Here is a 22,739-nt window from a genome sequence, read left to right as displayed (position 1 = left end):
CACTTAGCATTTCACATAAAGTTTCTGATTTGATTTTATTTCTCCTTTCCTTTAGTAATGTGATCCTGATTTTGTTGAAAAATCCAAGGACAGAAGTCTAACACTAATAGAAAAAGACACATCCGACGAACGTTATCGCCAATATAGAGGCACTAATAGAAAAAGGCACACTCGACGAACGCAATCGCCAATATAGCTCTCAATAAAGAACAATTATCCTCAACCTTTTTGTACTTTTTAAACATCGATTTGTAAAATCTCTTCGACTGTCTTGCCGTTATCATAAAATACACGCAAAATATAAATCTTATGTCATACATCATTGCCTTATATATTTATTTTTTCAGTTACATTTATCCATTTTAGCTCTTTCATTTCTCGATTGGTACTGGCTGTTCAGTTAGAATACCATTGAAAATGGCGTTTAGATCATGACACAGCAGCGGACAAAGCAATAACAGCACCAAACGGAAGCACCATATTTGTCAATACATCAAATTGATCATTATTTATATATGAATGTGTATGAAAGTGTTTTTATTATTACGTTCGAATGAAATGACTTGGGAAGGAATAACAGAAAGCTATTTAAGGGCTACTTAGAATAATGTTTTATCTCTTAAATCTATTTAAGGAGTGAACGAGCAAGTTGTGTCAAGTATTGTCAATTTTTAATTACAATATTTTCTAAAGTGATTTATTACTTATTGTACCCTAGTGTGTTCCTAAATGTCATTTTTAGTCCCTGATGTCATTTGTTTTACTCTACTTTACATTTTATGTACATGTCAGCCGCCTAAAATACATACATACATACATACATACATACATACATAATGTTATGAGATTTTGTTTTTGGAGACTTTGTGCTCGGAACACAGCTATACATACTGTAGCCTTGTGATTGTTTTAACGTAAAAATATTCTAATGGATTTGATTGGCATTTATAGCAACTGCATAAAACTGTCACTTTGCGACTGCTAAAAGTCACACCGTACTTATACCCTGTGTTATTACTATTATTTCTTGGATCATGAAGTCTATTCAAAATTTATTGACAGAGTGAGGTTTTATTCTAGCAATAAGGGCGTAAGGAGTGTTGTAGGCTTCATTATCTCTCATTAACAGGCTTAACTCAGGCAATTCTGATATTAGTTAACTTGTTTGCACCCTATATGTCTAAACGATCTGCTTATAGATTGCACTGTCAGTTTTTCGGTCAATGTATGACACGGTTGGCTGTATGTTATAAGTAGTTTAGTGGCGACGGCAACTTCTAAATTGATTATTGTTCATATGACGAAATCTTGAAAGTTATATTTTGGTATATTGTCTCCAGATTTTGACAATGGAACCAGCTAAGTTTATAAAAGGTCATGCAAATTCATAATAATGCTTGTACAATCATTCAAGAAAAAATTGTAATAAACAGAATTGCATTACTCATGTGTAGGTCTTTTCTAGCATAAAACTGCAGTTCTTCTCACATTTCGGGTGTATTTTAACAGGAGAGTATAAGTGTGTTAATAGAGAGATTTTCGCACTCACGTGCTGTTGAAACATGTTTTTCTATATGCGCATTACGTGGCAATGCGTTAACGTATTACGTCCCCAAAACGGATAATTCAAAAGGAAATGACGTCAACGTGTAAAAAAGACATTCCGGCACATTTCATGGAAATTAATGACGTTGGAGGAACTATATATTCATCTATTAGTTTTTTTAGAAAAGTGTTAGCGCATGTTTAATTTCGTGTCAAAACATCTTCAAACTCCTTCGGGATACTTTGGTACCCTCGCTACCGGGCTCGGGCACCAACCAATCCATCTGGATTCTGCATATGTTATAAATCTGTGAAAATGTTACTTTGTAAATGATGTTACTAAAAGTTACAGACTAATTAATGGTACCATTTGACCACAATGCATTGATAAATCTATAACAGTCGTGACAAGCCTGTGTACAAATGTAATCATCTTGGCAAACTTGACCGAGATGTTGTTTGGTTTGACAATATTTAATACTAATACTGGATGCTATTTAGTGATTTTGACACGACTGGATGACTTATTTGCGCTCTGGGAAAGAGAGATAAATTTTAATTTGTTAACATTTATATACTAACACTTTCATAATATCCCTATAGCTTAAATATTATAACTGTATAGTATTATTTTTAATATATTTTCTAACTTTAAAATAATATTAATAACTTATGTAAAAGTTAAGAATATATCTGCTCTAATTTCCAGCATTTTGATATTTTATTGCCGTTTTATTACCTCCCCTTATTACTGCTTCAAGGTCCCCTTTTCCGCCGTAGGATTGCATCTTGTTTTTAAATCGTATTTTTTTTTAAAGTTTTAAATTTTTTGATTGTTTCTGTAATTATACATGTGTTTTTAGCTTTTAAATTAATGTTATTTTACTATTTATATAATTATAAGTAGATCTATTGTTAATTCTCGCTTATGCTTCACATGTATACTTCAAAATTTGTCATGTAGATATGTTGGGTTTTATTTTTTCTCTACTGCATATTGAAGAAATATGTTTTCGATAAATACCCGCCGTATTATTATGATCCGTATCTATATGTACATTAATACAAATATATTCTATATTTGCGCTTTTTGTCACGTTGACGTTCGCGTCCAAACGGACGTGACGTCGTTTGTATTGTACGTTGTTATTTCTGACGAAGACATAAAGGTCGAAACTAGTAAAGAATGTGTTGTCTTGGTAATTTTAAATCCTTTTGATCTATTAACATTGTCTTGTAATACAGGATCAAGGCAGAGTTCAAAGAATAATATTTAGAGCCTTTAAATTAGTTTAAACACCTCAACGGTGTTCTTGCCACTGACCGAAGGTTGTGCCCTGGTATGTTCCTTCTTCCTGAGCCTATTCGTTACTTCTATGTTATTATTACTGCATTCATTTGTTTTAGTGTGTACATATTCTCAGCCACTGTGCCAGTGTACTACTACTGTGTACGTGCATACATTTACGCATACCCGTATTTCCATGTAGATTTCTGTATGAGTAGCTGTGTTTTTAATGTGGCTTTTCCTGTTGGACGTTTGTCGCTGTTTTCTTTAGGAGTCGAGGGCACTTCTCCGCAGACGTGTCGTTAGTTATGTGATTTACTACTGGAAATCTGAGAAAGAATACAACATCTAGGCATTTTGTGATGAAATTGATGACATTTCAGAACATTCTACTGCATCTAGTGCAAAATATTCCTCTCCTTTCAATAATTATAATGGAACGGAACGTAAACCATGTACCAAGGAAATATCTTATACTCAAACACACACAATAACACTTGCTTCAAGACCTCATTACTTAAAACAATGTATCTTGATAAAAAAAGTAAAACTAAATTTGTACATTTTATTTCAAATCGATGTGAGACAGCACTATTCTTTTTAATATGGTTACATCAAATTCTTCCAGTTATCGGTATGCAATTTAAGAGTCCACACCTTGAAAATACTGACATATGAGAATATAAATTAATATATACAGATATAAAAGTATATGCCTTAATCATTTAATTACGGTGGCATAGAGGGGACATAGGAAATATTTTATTTATCACGTGCGCACGTGTTAGCTAACACGTGCGAACGTGTTAATTAACACGTGCGCACGTGATAACTATCACGTTCGCACGTGGTAGCTAACACGTGCGCACGTGATAAATAAATATTTCCTCTGTGAACGTGATCGCTATCATACGGTGGCATAGAGGGGACATAGGAAATATTTATTTTATTTATCACGTGCGCACGTGGTAGCTAACACGTGCGAACGTGATAGTTATCACGTGCGCACGTGATAAATAAAATATTTCCTATGTCCCCTCTATGCCACCGTATTTAATGCATACAACAAACTAAATGTGAGGGAAAGATGAATTTTTGTATTCATCTTTTTGCAGTATGACTAGGAGTTAATACCTCCTACGTAGGACATAGTATCTCATACGTAGGAGATACTATGTCCTACGCTGGAGAGACTAAGTCCTACGTAGGAGATACTAAGTTGTACGTTGGAGATACTAAGTCGTACGTAGGACATACTAAGTCGTACGTAAGATAAATTCAAATTTCTCTGTTGGCACCAGAACGCTTGACACGGTGTATTTTCACGTCCAGAAGATGTTAACTTTATAGTAGAATACCTCAATCATTCATTATTAGTGAAAAAAAGTCTCAAGGTGGTTATCGCATTGTTACCGCATTCGCTGATGGTGGTCGCTATGCCAAACTACAACCGTCCCTTATTTCTGATGTTGACACAATATTACGTACAATAGGTCAATGGACATACACACTTTTCACAGATTTAACCAATGCTTTTTACCAGATATACTTGTTGCAGGAGTCAATGAAATATTGCGGGATAGTAACACCATTTCGAGGTGTTCGTGTTTATACTAGGCGTGCAATGGAAATGCCTGGATCAAAAACCGCCATAGAGGAACTGATATGCCGCGTTCTAGGAGACTTATTACAAAAGGGTGTTCTCAGCAAATTAGCAAATGACCTTTATTCTGGTAGAAATTCGGAAGAAGAACAAATTGGAGTCGTGTGTAATCAGTTCTTCAAGAGAATAACTTTAAACTTAAGCCCACCAAAACAGTCATCTTTCCAAAGTCTACAATGATCCTGGGCTGGACTTGGACACAGGGTAAACATTTTTTGACATTTTCACCGCCTAGCCACTCTGTCTACAAGCCAAGCTCCTGCTACCGTTCATGGTTTACGCTCGTTTATTGGTCCTACCAAACTGTTCCCAGATGATTGCACCTTTAGATAGTATTGTTGCTGGTTGGAACTCTTCAGAAAAAATTTCCTGGGATGATGATTCTGTTAAGCACTTCCACAATGCATGTAGTGCTCTCATGTCTGATAGTTGTATCCTTCTCCCTCGATCCACAGCTCAGCTAGGATAGTTGCAGATGGATCAGTGAAAAAGCATGGCATTGGTGCTACATTATTCGCAAGACGTAATGACAAGTATTCCTTGCAGGCTTTTTCAGTTTTCAGTGCCAAGCTTCGGAAACATCAGGTCACATGGCTGCCTTGTGAAGTTGAAGCCCTTAGTATAGCAGCAGCAGTAAAATATTTTAGCCCTTACATTATACAGTCAGCTTTACAAGCTTGTGTTCTCAGTGACAGTAAGCCATAGAAACCATTATGGCATGGAGAGTTTTCCGCCAGCCCACGAATAACGTCCTTTCTCTCCCTTGTTAGTCGCTACCAGGTCAATATTAAATATCTTCTGGCTCCGCCACGCCAATATTCCGTCTGATTTTACTAGCCGAAATGCTCCCAGTTGTGACAATCCAGGTCGCCAAATATGTACTTTCATCAGACCCACTGAGGACACGGGGCTTGTTCTTGCTCATTTATCACAAGGCATACGACCCTCGAAGAAACTCATGACCATACGAGATGTTATGCGTTGCTTCAATTGCAAAGGACGGTCCCCTAGTTGTTACAAGTACAGAACCTCTGTCTGCACCTATGGAAATAATTGTTCCAAGATTAACTTTTGATGGCTTGGCCACTGCTTTACACATTAAACTAGATCACCCATCTAAACACAAGCTACAACAGGTTTTTAGACGCAATTTTTATGCCCTAGATATGATCCAGGTTGTGAAAAGTGCAACCGGTACGTATCATACTTGTGCGTCCTTGCGCAGATTTCCTCCTGGCCTTCTAAAACAATCTACAGAAGACGCTTCTGAAGTTGTTGGCCTCCCATTAGTTGGCTTACCATTTGCTGCAGATGTCATGAAACGTAGTAAACTATTAGTGCTTGTTTTGAGTGAAACTTCAACTTCTTATAAAAACAGTCGCATCCTTCATTTACAATGAAAACTCAGACACTGTTATAAAGACAAATTAATATGTCTGTGTACCGAGTTACACCCATACATGGACCTACTGCTACAATAAGAGTTGCTCCGGTTCCTTGCTTTATAGCATTACGAGAAGACAATCTGCTTCATCGACTTAATATGATACTAGATATAGGTTGTATAAAAATGTTAGCAAGAATCCAGTGGCCGAAAAGGGAATCTTAGAGCTTGAAGATGAAATCATTCATTTAGCGCCAGGTGGCGGACCAATTTCGAAAACACAGCGCTAAACTTAATTGTCGCATTCGGCGTTAGGGATTGTCTGTTAAGGAGCTATGGACACAAAGAAGCCAATCCACTCATAAACAGCACCCAGTCTTCGATAGGGACTTGATTTTACACCAACATGAGTCGCGTACTAACAATCATGTCGCCAGTGAAAAGTGCAAGAACAGTATTGCAACCGGAGAACATTTAGACATAAGTATTAGTAGTCTTGTGTATCTGTATTCTGATAAGAATAAATAAAACGATCGACAAAGATTCTTTGAGGTCTAGGCAAAATTAGTTTGCTAAATTGTAAAACCGCTCAGTGAAATTAGTTTTACGGGACTATGAACTGTGTCAATTGTAGGATAAAACCCTCTGCGGATGAAACCCTCTTCGTTCATTTTTGCATAGGCGGACAAAACCACCTTCATCTTTTTTACAAGGAGGACAAAATTCCCTTTGCTGAATTTTACAAGGTGGACAAAACCCACTTCGCGTTTTCACAAGGACAAAACCCCCTTCATCTTAGTATCAAAGTAAAGTATGCGTTTTTTATTATTTTCTTAATTCAGTTAACTTAAATAACTGTACAAGTTAAAAACCCTTCATCTTAGTATAATAAAAAAACATTCACCTTAGTATTAGCAGGACATTAAAAATATCATCAAAAACAGATATTTTTTCTATATAATAGAAAAAAATAATAAAAAATATATCAAGTCATAAACTTTAAGTAATGCCTATTTTTATAAGAGATTTTAAAGTTCAATGTGTAAAAAGAAGACCAAACAACAAGATTAACCATAAATCAAAGTGAAAAAAGTTGTTAATTATCTCTTAATTAATTGACCTTTTAATTTGTTAATTGTTTTGTTTTATCATTCAACTATTCATTGCAGTTGATTGTTAAATAATTCTTTGTTACCTAGATTAGTTTGCTGTTTAATTTTTAAACAAAGCATTTGCATACTGACAGAATTTATTTGTTATTACAAACAGAAAATGCTTGAATGTATAAAGGAAAGGGTTTTGTTCCACTGATACATTCACAAAAATGGAATCCATCATAAGTTTAGTTATTAAGGGACAAACTAATAACTTGCATATAATAGAATAAGTGCATCAATAATCCATATAGTATACTATAAGTCTTTACTTTTTATAGACACTTCTTTCTATTAACAGACAATGGATGTACATACACTCAACAAAATTCCTAATCGGTCAGTTTATATTGTATTACTATTTTGTTAATAATGCATGTATTTACTAGAAATATCACATACCGACATTTGAATAGGTACTGCAACTAATTATTGATTTATTTCTGGCCGACTCACGGCAAACGAGACCGCATTAGGCGTTTTAACCAATATAGCTTTTTTTGCACGTGCAAGGCATGCGCACAAATATGCACGTGCTCATGAACACTTTTAGCATTACTGACGAAAGACCTACTAGAAAACACATATCATGGTGAAACTGACACAATAACAACGTGCCCGGGCTATCGGAAGTTTACAACAAAATTCAAAATCGGGCACTTTAATGAATTGTACTTGGGTTAAATTTCGCCAAAAGAGCGCGGATGGTAGATACCCACCGTTTGAAGGTTCTTGCAAACGGAAATAAGGTTAAAAATGTTTCTTTTATGTGAATTTCAACGTGATATGTGTTTTTTGAGTGTAATTACAGGTAAATAATTTATTGAACATATTGTCACACGTTGATTTATTTTGCTGTGTTTGTCTTTCTTGTTATTTAAAGTTAATTGAATTAATAAAGTGATAAAAGTTTATCATTTGCCCTTTTGATTCTAGAATGAAGGGGTTTTTGTTCTCCTTGTAATACAACGAAGGAGTTTTTGTCTTCCTTGTGAAAAAAAAAAAAAGCGAAGAGGGTTTTGTCCTCCTTGTAATTTTCAAAAAAGTGGGTTTTGTACTCCTAGAAAAAAAGATGAAGGGGTGTTTGTCCGCCTATGTAAAACTGAGCAAAGGGGGTTTTGCCCGCAGGGCGTTTTGTCCGGATCCCCAAATTAGTGTGTCTATTTGCTATGGTAATTTTCTATTCAGACTTTACGATACTACTGATTTCATTATATTGCCTTTTTAAATACTCTATAGTTCGGTTCAATTTATAACTTAAATCTTTATCTTAATATTAATCTGACTTATCACTTGACTTCTATATATTTTGTTAGTTCGTTCATCATGTTTACTCATAATGAACCTCAAAAATGATTTTAATTCTCTAGTTTATGTGTTATCTTTTTTTTCAGTAAGAGAGGAAGCGCCATTATATTTGTTGTACGGTAAAGTACGGCAGTTCATCATATATAATGGACTTACTGAGTTACTCCCCTTCGCTATTTATACTGCATTTGTATATTGGAAGAACGTTAGATATTAAAATTGTTTGTTGATCTGAGTTTTGTCCGCGTTACAATTGACTGGCGATAGATATGTGACATAAAATGGAAGACATATACAGTATTTTATCTGTACGAGTCATCTATGGAAAAATGTTACAGTATATAAATAAAATACACTAGTTGTATACTATAAAATGCTACACAAAATGGTTCTTCTATATAGGGTTCCTTCCTAAATAATAATAATAAAAACATTTCTTTGCCCTTAATGTCACATATCTGCCGTCTGGTTTGACCTAAATCTTGTTCGTGTTTATGAGTCTATTTGTCAATAATAGCTATTTAGGACTGCAACAACGTGGTTAAATGTTTACATCAGATAACATGTAGTACATGTACGAGCGTTTATCTGTGCTATAAATGAAAATCCGAAGGAAAACACTTTTGTTCAACAACATATTTCATACACAAGTGATTTAAATAACTGGCAATGGAGAATAAAATCAATATTCGCCTTCACAGAAATGAAGACATTAAGTTCTTGTTGGAGATGACCTCTGAAGAAGGATGGAGTTTTTCTGAAATTGATTGTAGTGCTAGCTTGAAAGCTGATCCTAAAGGATTACTTGTAGCAGAAGATGAGACAGGATTGCCAACTGGTATGTTGTCATACTAAAAACATCTAAAGATTTGTGTAGATAACATTGATAAATTTCTACAAATGATATTATTTGTTGTTTTAATTATCTACTTTTCGGTAAAGTATAAACATAAATATTTATATTATTATTGTCATGCTTCCAATTATCATTGTATATATTTTCCTTTTCACTGTTTTGTATTTCAAAGTATCAGTAAATAGAAGCATGTTTAAAATGTTGTACCTCTATTCAATATCGTTAAGACTTCATGTAGATAAGCAAATAAGATTCTAATTTCGACGCGCTGTCATTATCATAGTGTAAAAAGGTTTAAACAGTTATTTTCTTTACCTATGTCAATATAAAAAAAGATAAACAAAAATCAGATACATTTATTTCACTCCTTGGTTTCACATCTAATATCCAACCATGAATAACCATGAATAAATATCTTCATTTATGTTCACTCGGTATAACGATATTTCGATCTTATTATAAAATACAACTAAGAATAAATAAAGTAGAGCTACAACACGCCTGAACACCAGATAGGTTATAACTGTATTTATTTATAGATCTATTATAGATTTATTATAAAATAGACAAATACCCCCTGTATATTACGATGATGAAAATAATCGTCTTGTATAAACACTTTTCTACTTCTTAAAATTCATTTGATGAAAAATATTGATTTTTCCTATCAGAGACTTTTGATTTTATTTTACAATTTAAGATAAGTAACATTTTTTTTTATTTTCAGGATTTATTGGCCTTTTCAACATGTCGCCTAATATGACGTATGTAAATGTTTTCGTTGTACGAAAAGATATGCGTGGAAGAGGGATCGGAAAAAAATTGTGGGCAGCCATGTTAGAGGCCACTAAAGACAATATTTTAGTACTTGATGGCATTTCAGACATGAAAGAGTGGTATAAACAGCAGGGATTCTCTTATGAAGGATACCGTGCGATTTTCTGCCAAGGAACAATTTCTTCTAACGAAACTGCATCTTTGCAAAACTCATATAACATCGTCCCTCTCTCAGATGATATATGGCCAGCTCTAATTGCATATGATAAGCAGGTTTATCCTTATTCCAGAGAACGTGCCCTGCAGGCTTGGTTTTACGGTGCCGACAGATATAGTGTCGTAGCTCTCCTCGACAAATGTGTTGTTGGTTATGTGAATTGTCATTGGAAATCTGAGAAGAAATGCAACATCCGGGCATTAAACGCTGATAATGACGTCATTGCGGAAGCGTTACTATCGAATCTACTAAATAATATTTCTCTGGGATCAGTAGTTTCTTTTAATTTGCTTGGAGATAAGCCAATACCAAAGTGTTTACCAGAAATAAAGTCCTTTAAATATGTGCATAGACTATTTACAAAAGGCATGCCTGGTATTAGGTCTGAGAAAATATTTTTTCCTACGGCTCATATGATTTGAAAAGACACAAGTTTAAATGGATAAAATCTAGCGATATGTACATCTAGCGATATGTACAGTAGCTTTTGAAAAACAATATTGGAAAATTCCTTACAATACCTAAAATCGTGTTTTGGGTTTTTCTATTGTGGATTTATCATTTCTTTTCCCTTAGAGTTCACAAAATCAAGCAGATGTGCGGAATTTTATTATCTTGTCTTAAAGTTAGATGTTGCCATTTCGCGGCCATTGATCGATATCGTCATTAGACTGTCCAAACTGGTTTTGGTATTGATACGCAGATCACAGATCACCAATCCTGCTTCTTTGTCAAATCGAGGCCAAGAAGTTTTTACTTTCGAAGAACGCTTGAAATGTTTTAACTGGCGAAACGTCAAAAATCTTACCTTTATTTGTTGAACAAGAATCTTCTATCATAAGTGTTTGGGAAATACCTGGCATCCGATTTAGAACAAACGAATATTTAGAATGTCGCATTTTCATCACTCGTATTGTTTTCGCCACTTCGATCGCAAATCAGCCGCTTGGTTAAAGTGGCGACCTGAATAATTTAAACTCTTGCTGTATAATCGATTATTGTCAATATAGTGTGATGCCAGAATCGTTTGGCAATATCGCATCTTTTAGAGTTTACTCAGGCCTGCAACATTTTGGAAGCCCGTTCAACTCTGTTCACAGTTATTCAGTTTAATCTCTTCCACGGTAAGGGAAGCTGTGCTTGAGAATATCGAAGGCATTTGTCGAAGTTTGCTGCCTTACGAAATAATACGAATGTTACAAGATTTGATTTTATGTATCAGACACGAAGGTTATAGCTTGTTTGAACAATATGCCACATAAACGTATTATATTTGGTGACTGATGTCTGAGTACTAGTGTGGTATTGACAATTGTGTCAAGAGTAGCTGACAAACTATGTCATATATCTACAATAATCATTTAGTATTAGATATTATCACTTTTTCAATACTTTTGTAAAATCCTGTTCCTTAGAAAAACACAAAATACACACAAAGTGAATGAATGTAGTGCTGTACTACCGCCCCATTTGCTTTAACTAAAACGTACTGATAAGCTTTCCATTTATTCCATTATGAATTTAGATGTGTTTTTTTTTCTAGAGCAATACCGAATTTTCAAAAAGAATTATAATGCTGTAAATTTTCCACTATAAATCACAGAATTAAATCTATTTTTAAATAAATATTACAAAGATGACATGTTGTATGTTGTTTTATGCCAGTTAGTTCTTCCGAACAAAGAAGACATACAATGTACAAACTTGTGGACTGTTCTTGATATACCCTTTTGTACAGTCCAACTTGCTGGGGAGACCACGTCTATTAAGAGACCACTTGCATTAAGAGACCACTTTTTCAGTTCCTTTTTGTGTTGTTAATGACCAAACATGTTGTATTAAGAGACAATTTGTGTTAAGAGACCGCTTTTTTGTCCTTCCCTTTGGTAGTCTCTTAATGCAAGTTGTACTGTATTTCTACTATCTCGTAAGTAAATTGCCCAATCTTTAAAACAAGCTACCGGAAGATACTAGAAAAAGTCCGGGGCAATGAATTGTACGTGGAAAACATGATATTTTATACGTGGTCGTGTAATTTGCAATATCATTATCCAAAAACAGATTAATCTAATATTGTGTAGAATACTCAGCCAGTTTGAATGTAAAATACCATAATGCTTCTCCAAAACCAATTTCACACATTTAGGGATGAGTAAAGTTAGATTGCAATACAGAAAGGTTGTTATCTAACAAATAAAGTTATCTATAATTACTATGTGTTGACATGTTCCAGACAGATTATTTTTATTTAATATAATTATATAGTTATTATTTTAGAAAAGCAGTTTAAAACCAGTCCAGTTTTGTACGATTGTTTGACCTCTACTTCAACACCATAAGATACTTGACTCTGCCCTTGGACTGGACCATCATCTACTAATGATTTATCAGATATTTAAGACAAAAATTGCTTAATCTTATTAGAGGTAGTGATGTACAAAACCCACTATTAACTGCAAAGTTCAGTTTATAATCATGTATCCTATTCTGATGTTGTGCTAGTTTTTGACTGCATGTGTATGTCCTGTCTTGGCGTGGATAATTTATTTTACCATTATTTTTGTTAAAATCAATAAATATTTTACAAAATGCAATTATTTTCAGTTCATTTTGAAAGGATCTATGTAAAATAGTTTCTTTTAATTTATGAGCCTGTTACGGATCTAGTTGGAAATGTGTACTTATAGTCAGGTTGTCCAGCAAATAGACAAATTACCCTTTGAAAATCATTAATGGCTTTTAGTACATTTTAGATTATCAAATAAACACGTTTTAGTAAATTAATACTGTCCATGTAGTAGTTAAACAGTGAGATATTTTTAACAAGAACAAATGTTCGATTCTATTAGGTACACTTTAGATGATACTTAATTCATTGCTTTTACTTGGTAAAAAATTCAATTAGTAACTTGATAGACAAGGCAATAATTGATCCTTTATGTAGTAAAAATTAATAAGTGGATAGTCAACTAAAAACTTTAGCCTAGAAATTAGCACTGACAAAAACAAATAATTGACCCCAGTAGTAAAATAACCAAATGTTACCCAATAATCAACGACTGCTTTCACAATTATCTTAAAAAAGCCCCGTTTAAGTTCAATTACTCCCTTATGGGTTGTTTCGCAATACAAAGGACACAATTATTTTGAAAAAAGTACTCTACAGAGTGTATGGCTCTAATTGTCTGGACCTTTTGTCCAGCTTTAATAAAATTCATTTACTCTCTAACGCTATGGTTTGCAATAAAAAGGTTCAATCAGAATACAAATTATTCAAAGTAAATTTCATTTGACCTAACTTAGTAAGATAAGCAAATTCGAGAAATGTGAATGAAATTTGTATCTATGATAAAAAGCATACCGAACGGAAAGAATGGACGATTTCCTGAATCCTGATGTATGTTATGATGTCAGTTAAAACTTGTCCGGTTTTGAGCAAGTTTTAATGAAAATCAGTAACTTTGCCTTTGTTTTGATTTTTTACTTAAATAAAAAGGGATTTAAATAATTGAAAAACGCCAGGGCGAATATACTTCTTTCAGTAGCATCACAAACGACAAGTTGAATGCAATTAAGCAAAATAATAAAATGCTCGATTTAATTTAGTCTGTTCATAAGAGGTAGTATGATATGCTACACCTCTCACGCCCCTTAGCACCGGCGTAAACCAACTTACCTTATGGTCCAAGTACGGGGAGACCCCGGATTTTAAAAACTTCAGAATATACTAAGAAAAAGTCGGCATAAAGAAAAAGTAGGGTCGTTTGCTTGATTTAGCGAACAATATGGACCTCACGCAAGTTTTCATTTTGCGAAAACATATTTTTTCTCTGATAAAGGTTTTAATGAAACTTCTCAACATATTGTCTATTATAAGGTCAAAGAGTTTGTAAAGGGGTCCATGTGCTTAGACTTTTTGCCCATCAGTAATCGAAAGTATTACATGGAATTATATCATTCGTAAACATTTTTGTAATGTTTTTTTTTTTACATTTAGAAAGAAAGGAATATTGCAAATGTTATAAATGTACACACAGGATGACATTTATGTGTTCCCTTACGTATGCGGTGAGATCAGACATTATTCCTTGCAATACCCAAAACTGTGACTGGCCTTCTGTTATGGAAAAATCCATTTTTTTGCTTGGGAGGGAATATAACGTATTTTATTTAAAAAGGGGAAACTAATGCAAAGCAAAATAAAAAATTTCAAGAAACATCTATTCGAAAATTGTAATCAACTGACAATTGTTTTCATTTCCTAAGATAGTTTCTGTTAATATTTAAGTACATGAAAACGTGTAGATATCTGAGGAATCGCATTTTACTTTAACAGCTGGAGTTTTGAGTTGTCCGCCCCCAGAATGATGAATAATTGATTGTAATGATATACATGATTTAGAATCCGACCCACGCGAACTGTCGTATGTTTTCAATCCATTAATCTGATATTATATGCTATATTTGCAACAATATTACTGTCGTCTACATGCAGTCTACAAGAGTGTCATAGATTTCTCATTTTCATTCAAGAAATATTCAACATAAAACCATAATTCATATATCTAATCATTAAAATGTTATATTTTTTATATTAACCAATTATTTCGAAACCAACAACTGATAGAGAATACATAGGAAACACATTCGCCCAGTTTGAACATTTGTCAATTCTAGAGTTTCGGCTCTACCTCTATTTGGTCACTTATAGTGACTACTTAACATATTACTTTTGATTATTATGTAGAACCTTTTGACCACTGAAATGAAACAATGGGCAAATTCCGTGTACTTGGCTCAATGTTACACTTGATATGTATTTGATGTCTATTGACAATGTTGAAGAGAAAAGGCAAACTATTATTATTAAGGCTTTTCTTGTTAAAATAATATGGAGAGATGCCTTTCTCACATGGGATGCTATGTAGTAACCTAGAGTTTTTGGAATCAGTGTTAAAATTCTGATATAAAAATTCGGGAAGTCGTATTGCAGGACACGTTTGATAAACTGACGGATTTAGGAGAAGGGGGCGATTAAGCTAACGTGAAAAGTGACGGTGTGGTCAACATTTGGCCTTACAAGATATATATCTATACAGTTGCATGAAAACATTCGATTACAAAGTTTACAATCGATAAATAAAATTCTGAATTTCATTTTCTTTCAATGATTCATCTGGCATCCGTTTTAAACTACTCACAAAAGAAACCGGAAAAGATGTCTCTCACAGAAAATTCAGTGAGTGGGATCTGATCGAAAGTTAAGTGAAATTTGCCAGACAAATGTACGTTACAGGATCCTTGGATCACATGCATCTACTTCAGTTTTGAGCTGCAACGTAAGTCGCTTTTTTCACGTTATGAATGTTATAATACCAGTGCTGTGTATCTCCATATTAAATATCGTTTCATTTCTATCAGTAAGTCGTGAGAAGGTAACTATGTCCACACCAAAATTTCTCACTCTGTAGTCTTGACTACTGTCACCCCTTATTTGCCCGAATCTTCAAACGAAGTCGCCTCCTTTAGTGTTTATGTAGGTCTGCAACTTCTTGGAAGCGCTTTCACCATCTTGCTCACGGTTACTCCTTTTAATCTGTACCACTACAAGAGAAGCTGTACTTTACCGAGGGTACTGAAGGCATTTGTCAAAGTGTGCTGCCTTACAAAACAATGCGAACATTACCAGATTGGGATTGTTGTAGAAAACAAGATATGTATTGCTTGTTTGAACAATAGGCTACACGAACGTTTATAACGAATGTCGTCCTATGACATGGACAATTGTGACAAGTGCAGCTGACAAACTGTGTCTTATATCCGCAATCTGCTAGCACATTATCCTTGCCGCAAGTCTGCATGATGATACTCGTTTATCGATATTATCACTTTTTGTAAGACTTTTGTTATGTATAGTCCTGTTTTAGACCAATCATAATTAAAATAAATCCTTAGTGAATGAATGTACTGATACACTACCCTTTTGCTAGAACTTAAACCCTACTAATTGTTTCTATGTAGTGCAATAACGCCGCTTCAACACCAAGCGCAATCAGAATATAATGAAGTTGTTTATAATGATCACGTCATAACATGTTACAGACATAGTTTTATTTAACACGTTAGTATTAAAAAGAAAAGTGTTTGTGTTCGGGTTTAGCGTCTTTTCGGCAATTTTTCGGTTATATAAATTATGGTATTTTCTTGTACTTCACTGGCATATCACGCTGTTAAAATGTGACATAATACCCCACCCAGATACATTATACTGGACATGGGCTAATCAGTCCTAACACTATCCTCCTGACGCCGAGCGCCAAGTGACAAACCTACTTGTACATTTGTTTCACGCCTTTCGTATGACGCGGCCTGATAGCGAACTTACGACGTCCTGCATTCATAGAGGGTGCTCTGACTAGGCTACCGAGACGGTTCAGATTTGCATGATTATTTCGCATCAAGACTGTTTTACCGTGCCTTTAGAATTAACCCAACATTGACCAAACATTTATCAAAAATTTAAATAGTGTGTTATTTGCAGAGCAGTGTTCAAGAATTTGTGTATTAAAGGCTTCGTTTAATTTAGTCCAAAACTTAATTTCACTTTTCAAATTATTGATGGTTTTCGGAACATTTAAGATTATCAAACAAACATAGTATGGTTGAACAATGCTTTGACAACGAAGTCGTCAAATAACGACTTTATTAACAAAAACAAATCTTCGATGCTATTTAATGCACTTAAAATTATATCATCTGAATATTTGCTTGATAGTTAACTAAATGCTTTTGCTTGGAAAAATTCAATTAGTAGCATGGAAGAGAAGAAAATAATTGATATATGAAGTTGCAAAAATCATTAATAACTATATAATCAAACAGATACTTTAGTCTAGAAACTGTCAAACAGCGATTTGATAGACCAGTACAAATAATTGCCCCCTTGTGTAGTTAAAATAAGCAAATATGTACTCAATAATGAACCTGATATTATATATGGCTCTACTTGTCCTCATTTATGTCCAATTTAGATGAAACGCTGATTAAGCTCAGTTACTATCAAAGTTTTTGTTTGATAATAAAAGTTCGGGAGCATTACATACATACAAATGCAAGCGATTAAGGGAGCTTTTCTGTTTACTATCTAAGTAACGTTGGCAGATTCGGGAATCGTGAATAAGTTTCACATATAGACGCGTGCTATGCTTCCAAAGGATCATTTTATGAATTTTATAAACTATAACGGTAACAGTATGAGAACATCAATGTGTTCCTTGGAAACAGAGTATGTCTGAAATAGGGCGAGCTTGAAAGTTGATCCTAAAGGCGTGCTTAAAAAGAGCTTGAACGTTTGTCTCGAAATGACTGCTTTTAGCATACAATTTATCTGGAATGCCTTTTTATATGTGAAAAGGCTTTTGAAGTCGACTTTGTAGATAAAGAGTAGATATATTCATCTTTTAGCGGTTTTGAAACGCATTTTCCATTTTAAAAAGAGTCGGAATAACAACTTAAAGTTTTAAATACAAAAAGATATTCCTTGTGTATAAATTTCGCTAAAGACAGAATAATGAATTACAACAGTGATCTCAGATGTCATGTAGTGCTAGGTGCCAGTGAATATTAAATGCTGTATGTATTTTGACTCCCCCACCCCACCCCCCTCCAACAAAAAAAAAAAAAAAAAAAAAAAAAAAAAGAAACGTCCAACAGGAAAACCACATTCAAAGATCGAAGCCGCCCATACAACACTGCATAGAAATATTGGTATGTGTAGCTGTATACATGTACACAGTGGCTGAATACATGCACACATTAACTCAAGAAAATGAAATAATAATATAGAAGTAAAAAATGGCAAATACATGCATGAAGAAAAAAAATGTACGGTACGGCCAACGGCCAACGGCCAGTGGCAAAACAAACTGGGGTTTAAACTTGTTTACTACCGCCAAGCCTAAAATACAAAAAAGCTCATCTTAAATCGTGAATTTGTACTCGATGACCTAAATTTTCAAACCTCTATATTTTAATTGACAACTATTCGGTGTAGTGGAATTCATCTTGTCAAAAATTTCATATCATTTACTTGCAACGTCTTATCATGATTTTCGCTTGTATTGTAAAATATATGTTTTTAGGATTATAAAGAGATTAATAAACCGCTTTCCTGTACAGTCTTGCCCTAATGGCACACATTGTGTCATGCCCGATATTCATCATGAAACTAGATGTGCCATTATGGCTAGAAGACACAAACCAGCGGTTTATTGGCCCTTTTTGATTTTAATAATAGTGCTTGACTTCCCGTTGATTCTCCGGTCAATGTTCAAATAGGCTTCTATGGGAAAAGCGCACTCTTGATGAATTTTTCGTATAAAGAACAAGAATTGTAATGTAATTTTTTATGTAACTCCTAGCTATGAGATAAAAATATTTCAAACCTGGCTCTAGGACGATTCCATACTTTAACATAAAGATATATCTTTATAACGTAAAAATACATCTCTTTAATTTGTGTTAAAAATACATCAATATAATTTACAGAAATATCCCTTATAAATATATTCGTAAAAGCTATTTTCTGTGTGAAAGTCTCGATGTGCCTGTCAAAGTCCGACCACACCCTACCCACCTATCGAAAATAATAATGGTAAACATTCGTTTACAGTTTCCTGTCCAACACATAGATGATCTCGCCAACCTCGGAGAAGTTGTCAGGTCAGTTTGAGCCCGGGCTCGGTCTTGTGAAATCATTTTTAATTTTTGTTGAAATGTTGGCGGGTCCAATTCTCAATGTTGGAAAAGGACCCACGGGGTAATTATTCAACAGGGTCAATATTTAATGTTACACCAGACTACTTTCATTTGATGACCCGCCACATTTCTATAAAAAGAAAACAAAAAATACATTCAGTTCTATTTTAAAGACGCGCCAAAAAATAACTGTATTCTTTTGTATTTCCATGTTTGTAATTATACATAATTTGCATGAAAAATAATTTGAGACATTAAAGTATAGAGTTACAAATTGACAGTGATATTCAGTAGGGAGAGAGTTGGTCTACGGATCGCGGGGTTGCAAGTTCGATCCCCGGGCGGGGCGTATGTTCTCCGTGACGATTTGATAAAAGACATTGTGTCTGAAATCATTCGTCCTCCACCTCTGATAATTCATGTGAGGAAGTTGGTTGTTACTTACGGAGAACAGGTTTGTACTGGTACAGAATCCAGGAACACTGGTTACGTTAACTGCCCGCCGTGACATGACTGAAATTCTGTTGAAAACGGCGTTAAACCCAACACAAACAAACAATAGGCCAAGACAATGTGTTTTATGTCTACAAATTTTATTGAATGTATATAGCAATGCAATGTGCATAGCATTTGATATATTACGTTTAAACAATCTTGTTTCTACAGAGTAAAATAATTATTTATCTATAGTTTAAACCCTGTACTGTAAAGAGATTGACTGAATATGTTTGCAGATGAATTGTGAATCTACTACGAGCTATTCCTTTTGGTTCAGTGGTTGCCTTTTTGTTGGGAAATAAACCTGTAAACCTCTGCCAAAATATTATTCTAACTGCAAAATTTCAGGAACGGATAATTAACTATTTTTGTATCCAAACCGACAAAATAATATTTGCTTAGTACCACATAATATAGAAATCGTGATCAAAGTTGAAACTTAATTTCTTCATACTTCTGAAATTATTTCATTACAAGAGAAAAACAAACTTTAACATATGTCAATGATTTTGATTATTAACCATTCAACGGTTTGGAATGTGTACAGAATCCAATCTTCATATCAGATTCATAAGTCGTATTACTATATGTGTTGATGTGGTGGTCATATACGATATGAATCAGACAGATACATATTTACATGTGCATAGTTCATATTAAGATCTGCTTATGGTGTTCCTTGACTTGATACACCAATGTCTTGGATTTCTTTTTACTGACAGCTATAACCATTTGCAAATTGGTCTAAAATATGTTTGCAATTTGGATGTTTATATTAGCATCTTGTTGTTTATGTTAAAAATGTACAAATAAATGATTGCATATCATCATTGCAGAACATCTTGTAGTGGGTTTTTGCAAAAGTAGTTGTTCGCTATATAGCATCTCATGATCAAATATTTTGCGTTTCGTCACAGTGGTTTATGGCTTAAATTCAATTATAGTCTGCCTATATATCCAGAAAAGTGACCTAGAAATTGCCTTTGATGGCATTTTTTGTTAATGCCCGACAGCCATGTTCATTGTTAACTTTATAAAAATTGGAAAAGTTTCAGGGAGGCTGTCGCCTTCTAAGGGTCATAGTAAGGTCACAGCACAAGGTCAAAGGTCAATAAGTGCATTTTTGTTATAAACGTCAGATTTTGGCCATTTTTGCTACCTTTTAATACAAACTTGTAAATTTTCGGTGATAATTATGAATTTGAGAAGTAAATAAATTACTTCATGTAGATGTATTGCATTTGAGACTGGCAAAATTCAAAACGACTAAAGTTATTTCTATAGAATGAGCTTATTTTTTCGTACGCTCTGATATTTTGTTCATTTACAAAAGCTATCTTTTTCATGTTTGATATTCTAAAACTTCCATTTTCAGGCTAACACTTTTTAAAAATGCTATTTGATTGCCTGTATGATTGTATGAACAGTACAGGAAGAAAAATTCTATGGCGTGTATTATAAGACTGGTACAGTTAAACTCCGTTTGCTCGAATTAGGATTATTCGCTTACTACTCTTGGCTCGAACTCGTCGTCAGGTCCATATAATGTGTACTTCACGTTGGCTTGTACTACTGGTATCTCGAACACATTTTGCTTGTTCCGTCGAGCACTAGAGAACATAGTTTGACTGTAATAACTATTGACAGATCTAACGATTCTTTCGGAAGCATAGAACTCAAGGATGTAAAATAGCAATCTCCGTTTGATTAAGTCTGTTTGTGAGATAGCATGTGCTGTAGTAATTTCAGGAATGTGTGGGCGTTTAGAAATACCATCTATGTACAAAAATTAAGCGATCTCAAAGTTTGAATTTAGATATTAGATAACCGCAAATGTTATGTTGTTCTTATTTTCATAGAATGAAAATGGTACTCTTCATATTTTTGAATCAGCTTAAAAATATTTCTTTGCACATTAACATTAGGCTATTATAAGGACTGGTAACCGCTCTTCAAGTGTTTTCAATATCTACAATTTTATAACTACCAGTGTTTGTTTATGTTGGTTCTATCAATGTCATACTCAAAAAGGCTTAATAATTGTCAGTGAATTTGAAAGTATATCGAATATTATTAATATTATCTTTATGACTGTGGGTAAGCATGTTTGTTTGCCTGTTACAACGCCTTTAGATTTCCGAGTATTTGGTTGGTGACAGAACCGGGTTGAGCAAACTTACCAATGTATCACAAAGGAATCTGATGTTTATAATGAAACAAATGTGAGCACAAGCTATAGACGTCTTAGCCTGACATATTCAACGACAGTATTTGTTTATTATAAATCCATCGTTTTGAATTTCAAATCTCTTCTTCATGCTCAGTCTTCTCATCATGAAGAAAGTTATTTTTACACATTGTATATCTCTTAGTTACTATCGAACCACCATAATTCATCATTTTGATTAGCTGAACCATCATCTGTCAGTAATCATGAAGATATCGAAAGGTATGTCTTCAATATTTCACTGAATCTGCCTTAATGTTACTATTATAATAAATCTAAAGCAACCTTTCTGATGTGTTTATATCTTTATTTTTACATTTTAATTTGTAAAACATATGAATAAATAATGTTTCAGTGTCAAGATACTAGCTTTCTTTTCACAATGTAATCAAGGACATCCTGTCTGAATCCAAGTGTCAGATGTGTAAATTGTTATGATCTGATTCGTTTTCAACTTTTGTTTTGAACAGGAAGTGAGAGTGTGGAAGCAAAGCCAAAAACTATAAGATTCGAAAAAGAAATAGCGTGCTGAATTTTCAGAATAATATAATGCAAGTTTCGCATTAAGAGCTTCGTTGATAGTTCTTGAAATGTTCTACTTTATCAAATTACAAATACCAATACATAAAATATGATGATAAATGTCTCACCGATAGTAAAAAAGGAAAGAAATTACAGCAATTCAAAGACTTGGTGTACAGAGTAACCAGTTGAATTCCTACAGATCTGTTCTGTTTTGTTTATTACCGTACATGTCCTGTGTACACCTATATTGTGACCAGTATTTCAGATCATTTTGCGTACATTTTAACGTTTGAATTGCAAATTGTAAAACGCCATCATATAATTTTAATTTTCCGACCTTACCTCGTTTTAAAAAATGCCACAAAAGTTATCACTTTGGTATGTTGGATTTATTAACGATAGATTTATATTTTGTAAACATTAACAATGAAAAGAAAATTGACAGTCTTATCATTTAACATCTAGGAACAAAACAACTTTGATTTTGTGAAATATTTTTTTTAAGTTTGAAGCCATGGTAAGTACAAATAGTGAAGATGT

General features: G+C 33.8%; 1 protein-coding gene across 2 annotated transcripts; it reads left to right on the top strand.

Moving 5' to 3' along the window:
- The first annotated feature begins 8,529 nt into the window (after positions 1 to 8,529).
- Positions 8,530 to 11,832, top strand: LOC123534655 (uncharacterized). 2 transcript variants are annotated; one of them, XM_045316992.2, is made up of 3 exons: positions 8,530 to 8,563; positions 8,860 to 9,180; positions 9,926 to 11,832. In XM_045316992.2, exons 2-3 carry the CDS (start codon positions 9,012 to 9,014, stop codon positions 10,612 to 10,614), a joined length of 858 nt encoding a protein of 285 aa, XP_045172927.1. In that variant the 5' UTR covers positions 8,530 to 8,563; positions 8,860 to 9,011; the 3' UTR covers positions 10,615 to 11,832. The 2 variants fall into 2 exon arrangements, with proteins under 2 accessions (XP_045172927.1, XP_045172926.1); XM_045316991.2 differs by having other exon boundaries at positions 8,545 to 8,650.
- Positions 11,833 to 22,739: the final 10,907 nt, after the last annotated feature.

Source organism: Mercenaria mercenaria, chromosome 12 (genome assembly GCF_021730395.1).
Source record: "Mercenaria mercenaria strain notata chromosome 12, MADL_Memer_1, whole genome shotgun sequence".
In the NCBI taxonomy this organism is placed as follows: Eukaryota; Metazoa; Mollusca; class Bivalvia; order Venerida; family Veneridae; genus Mercenaria; species Mercenaria mercenaria.
Note: the sequence above shows the minus strand (reverse complement) of the source record. Positions and strands in the feature narration are given on the sequence as shown.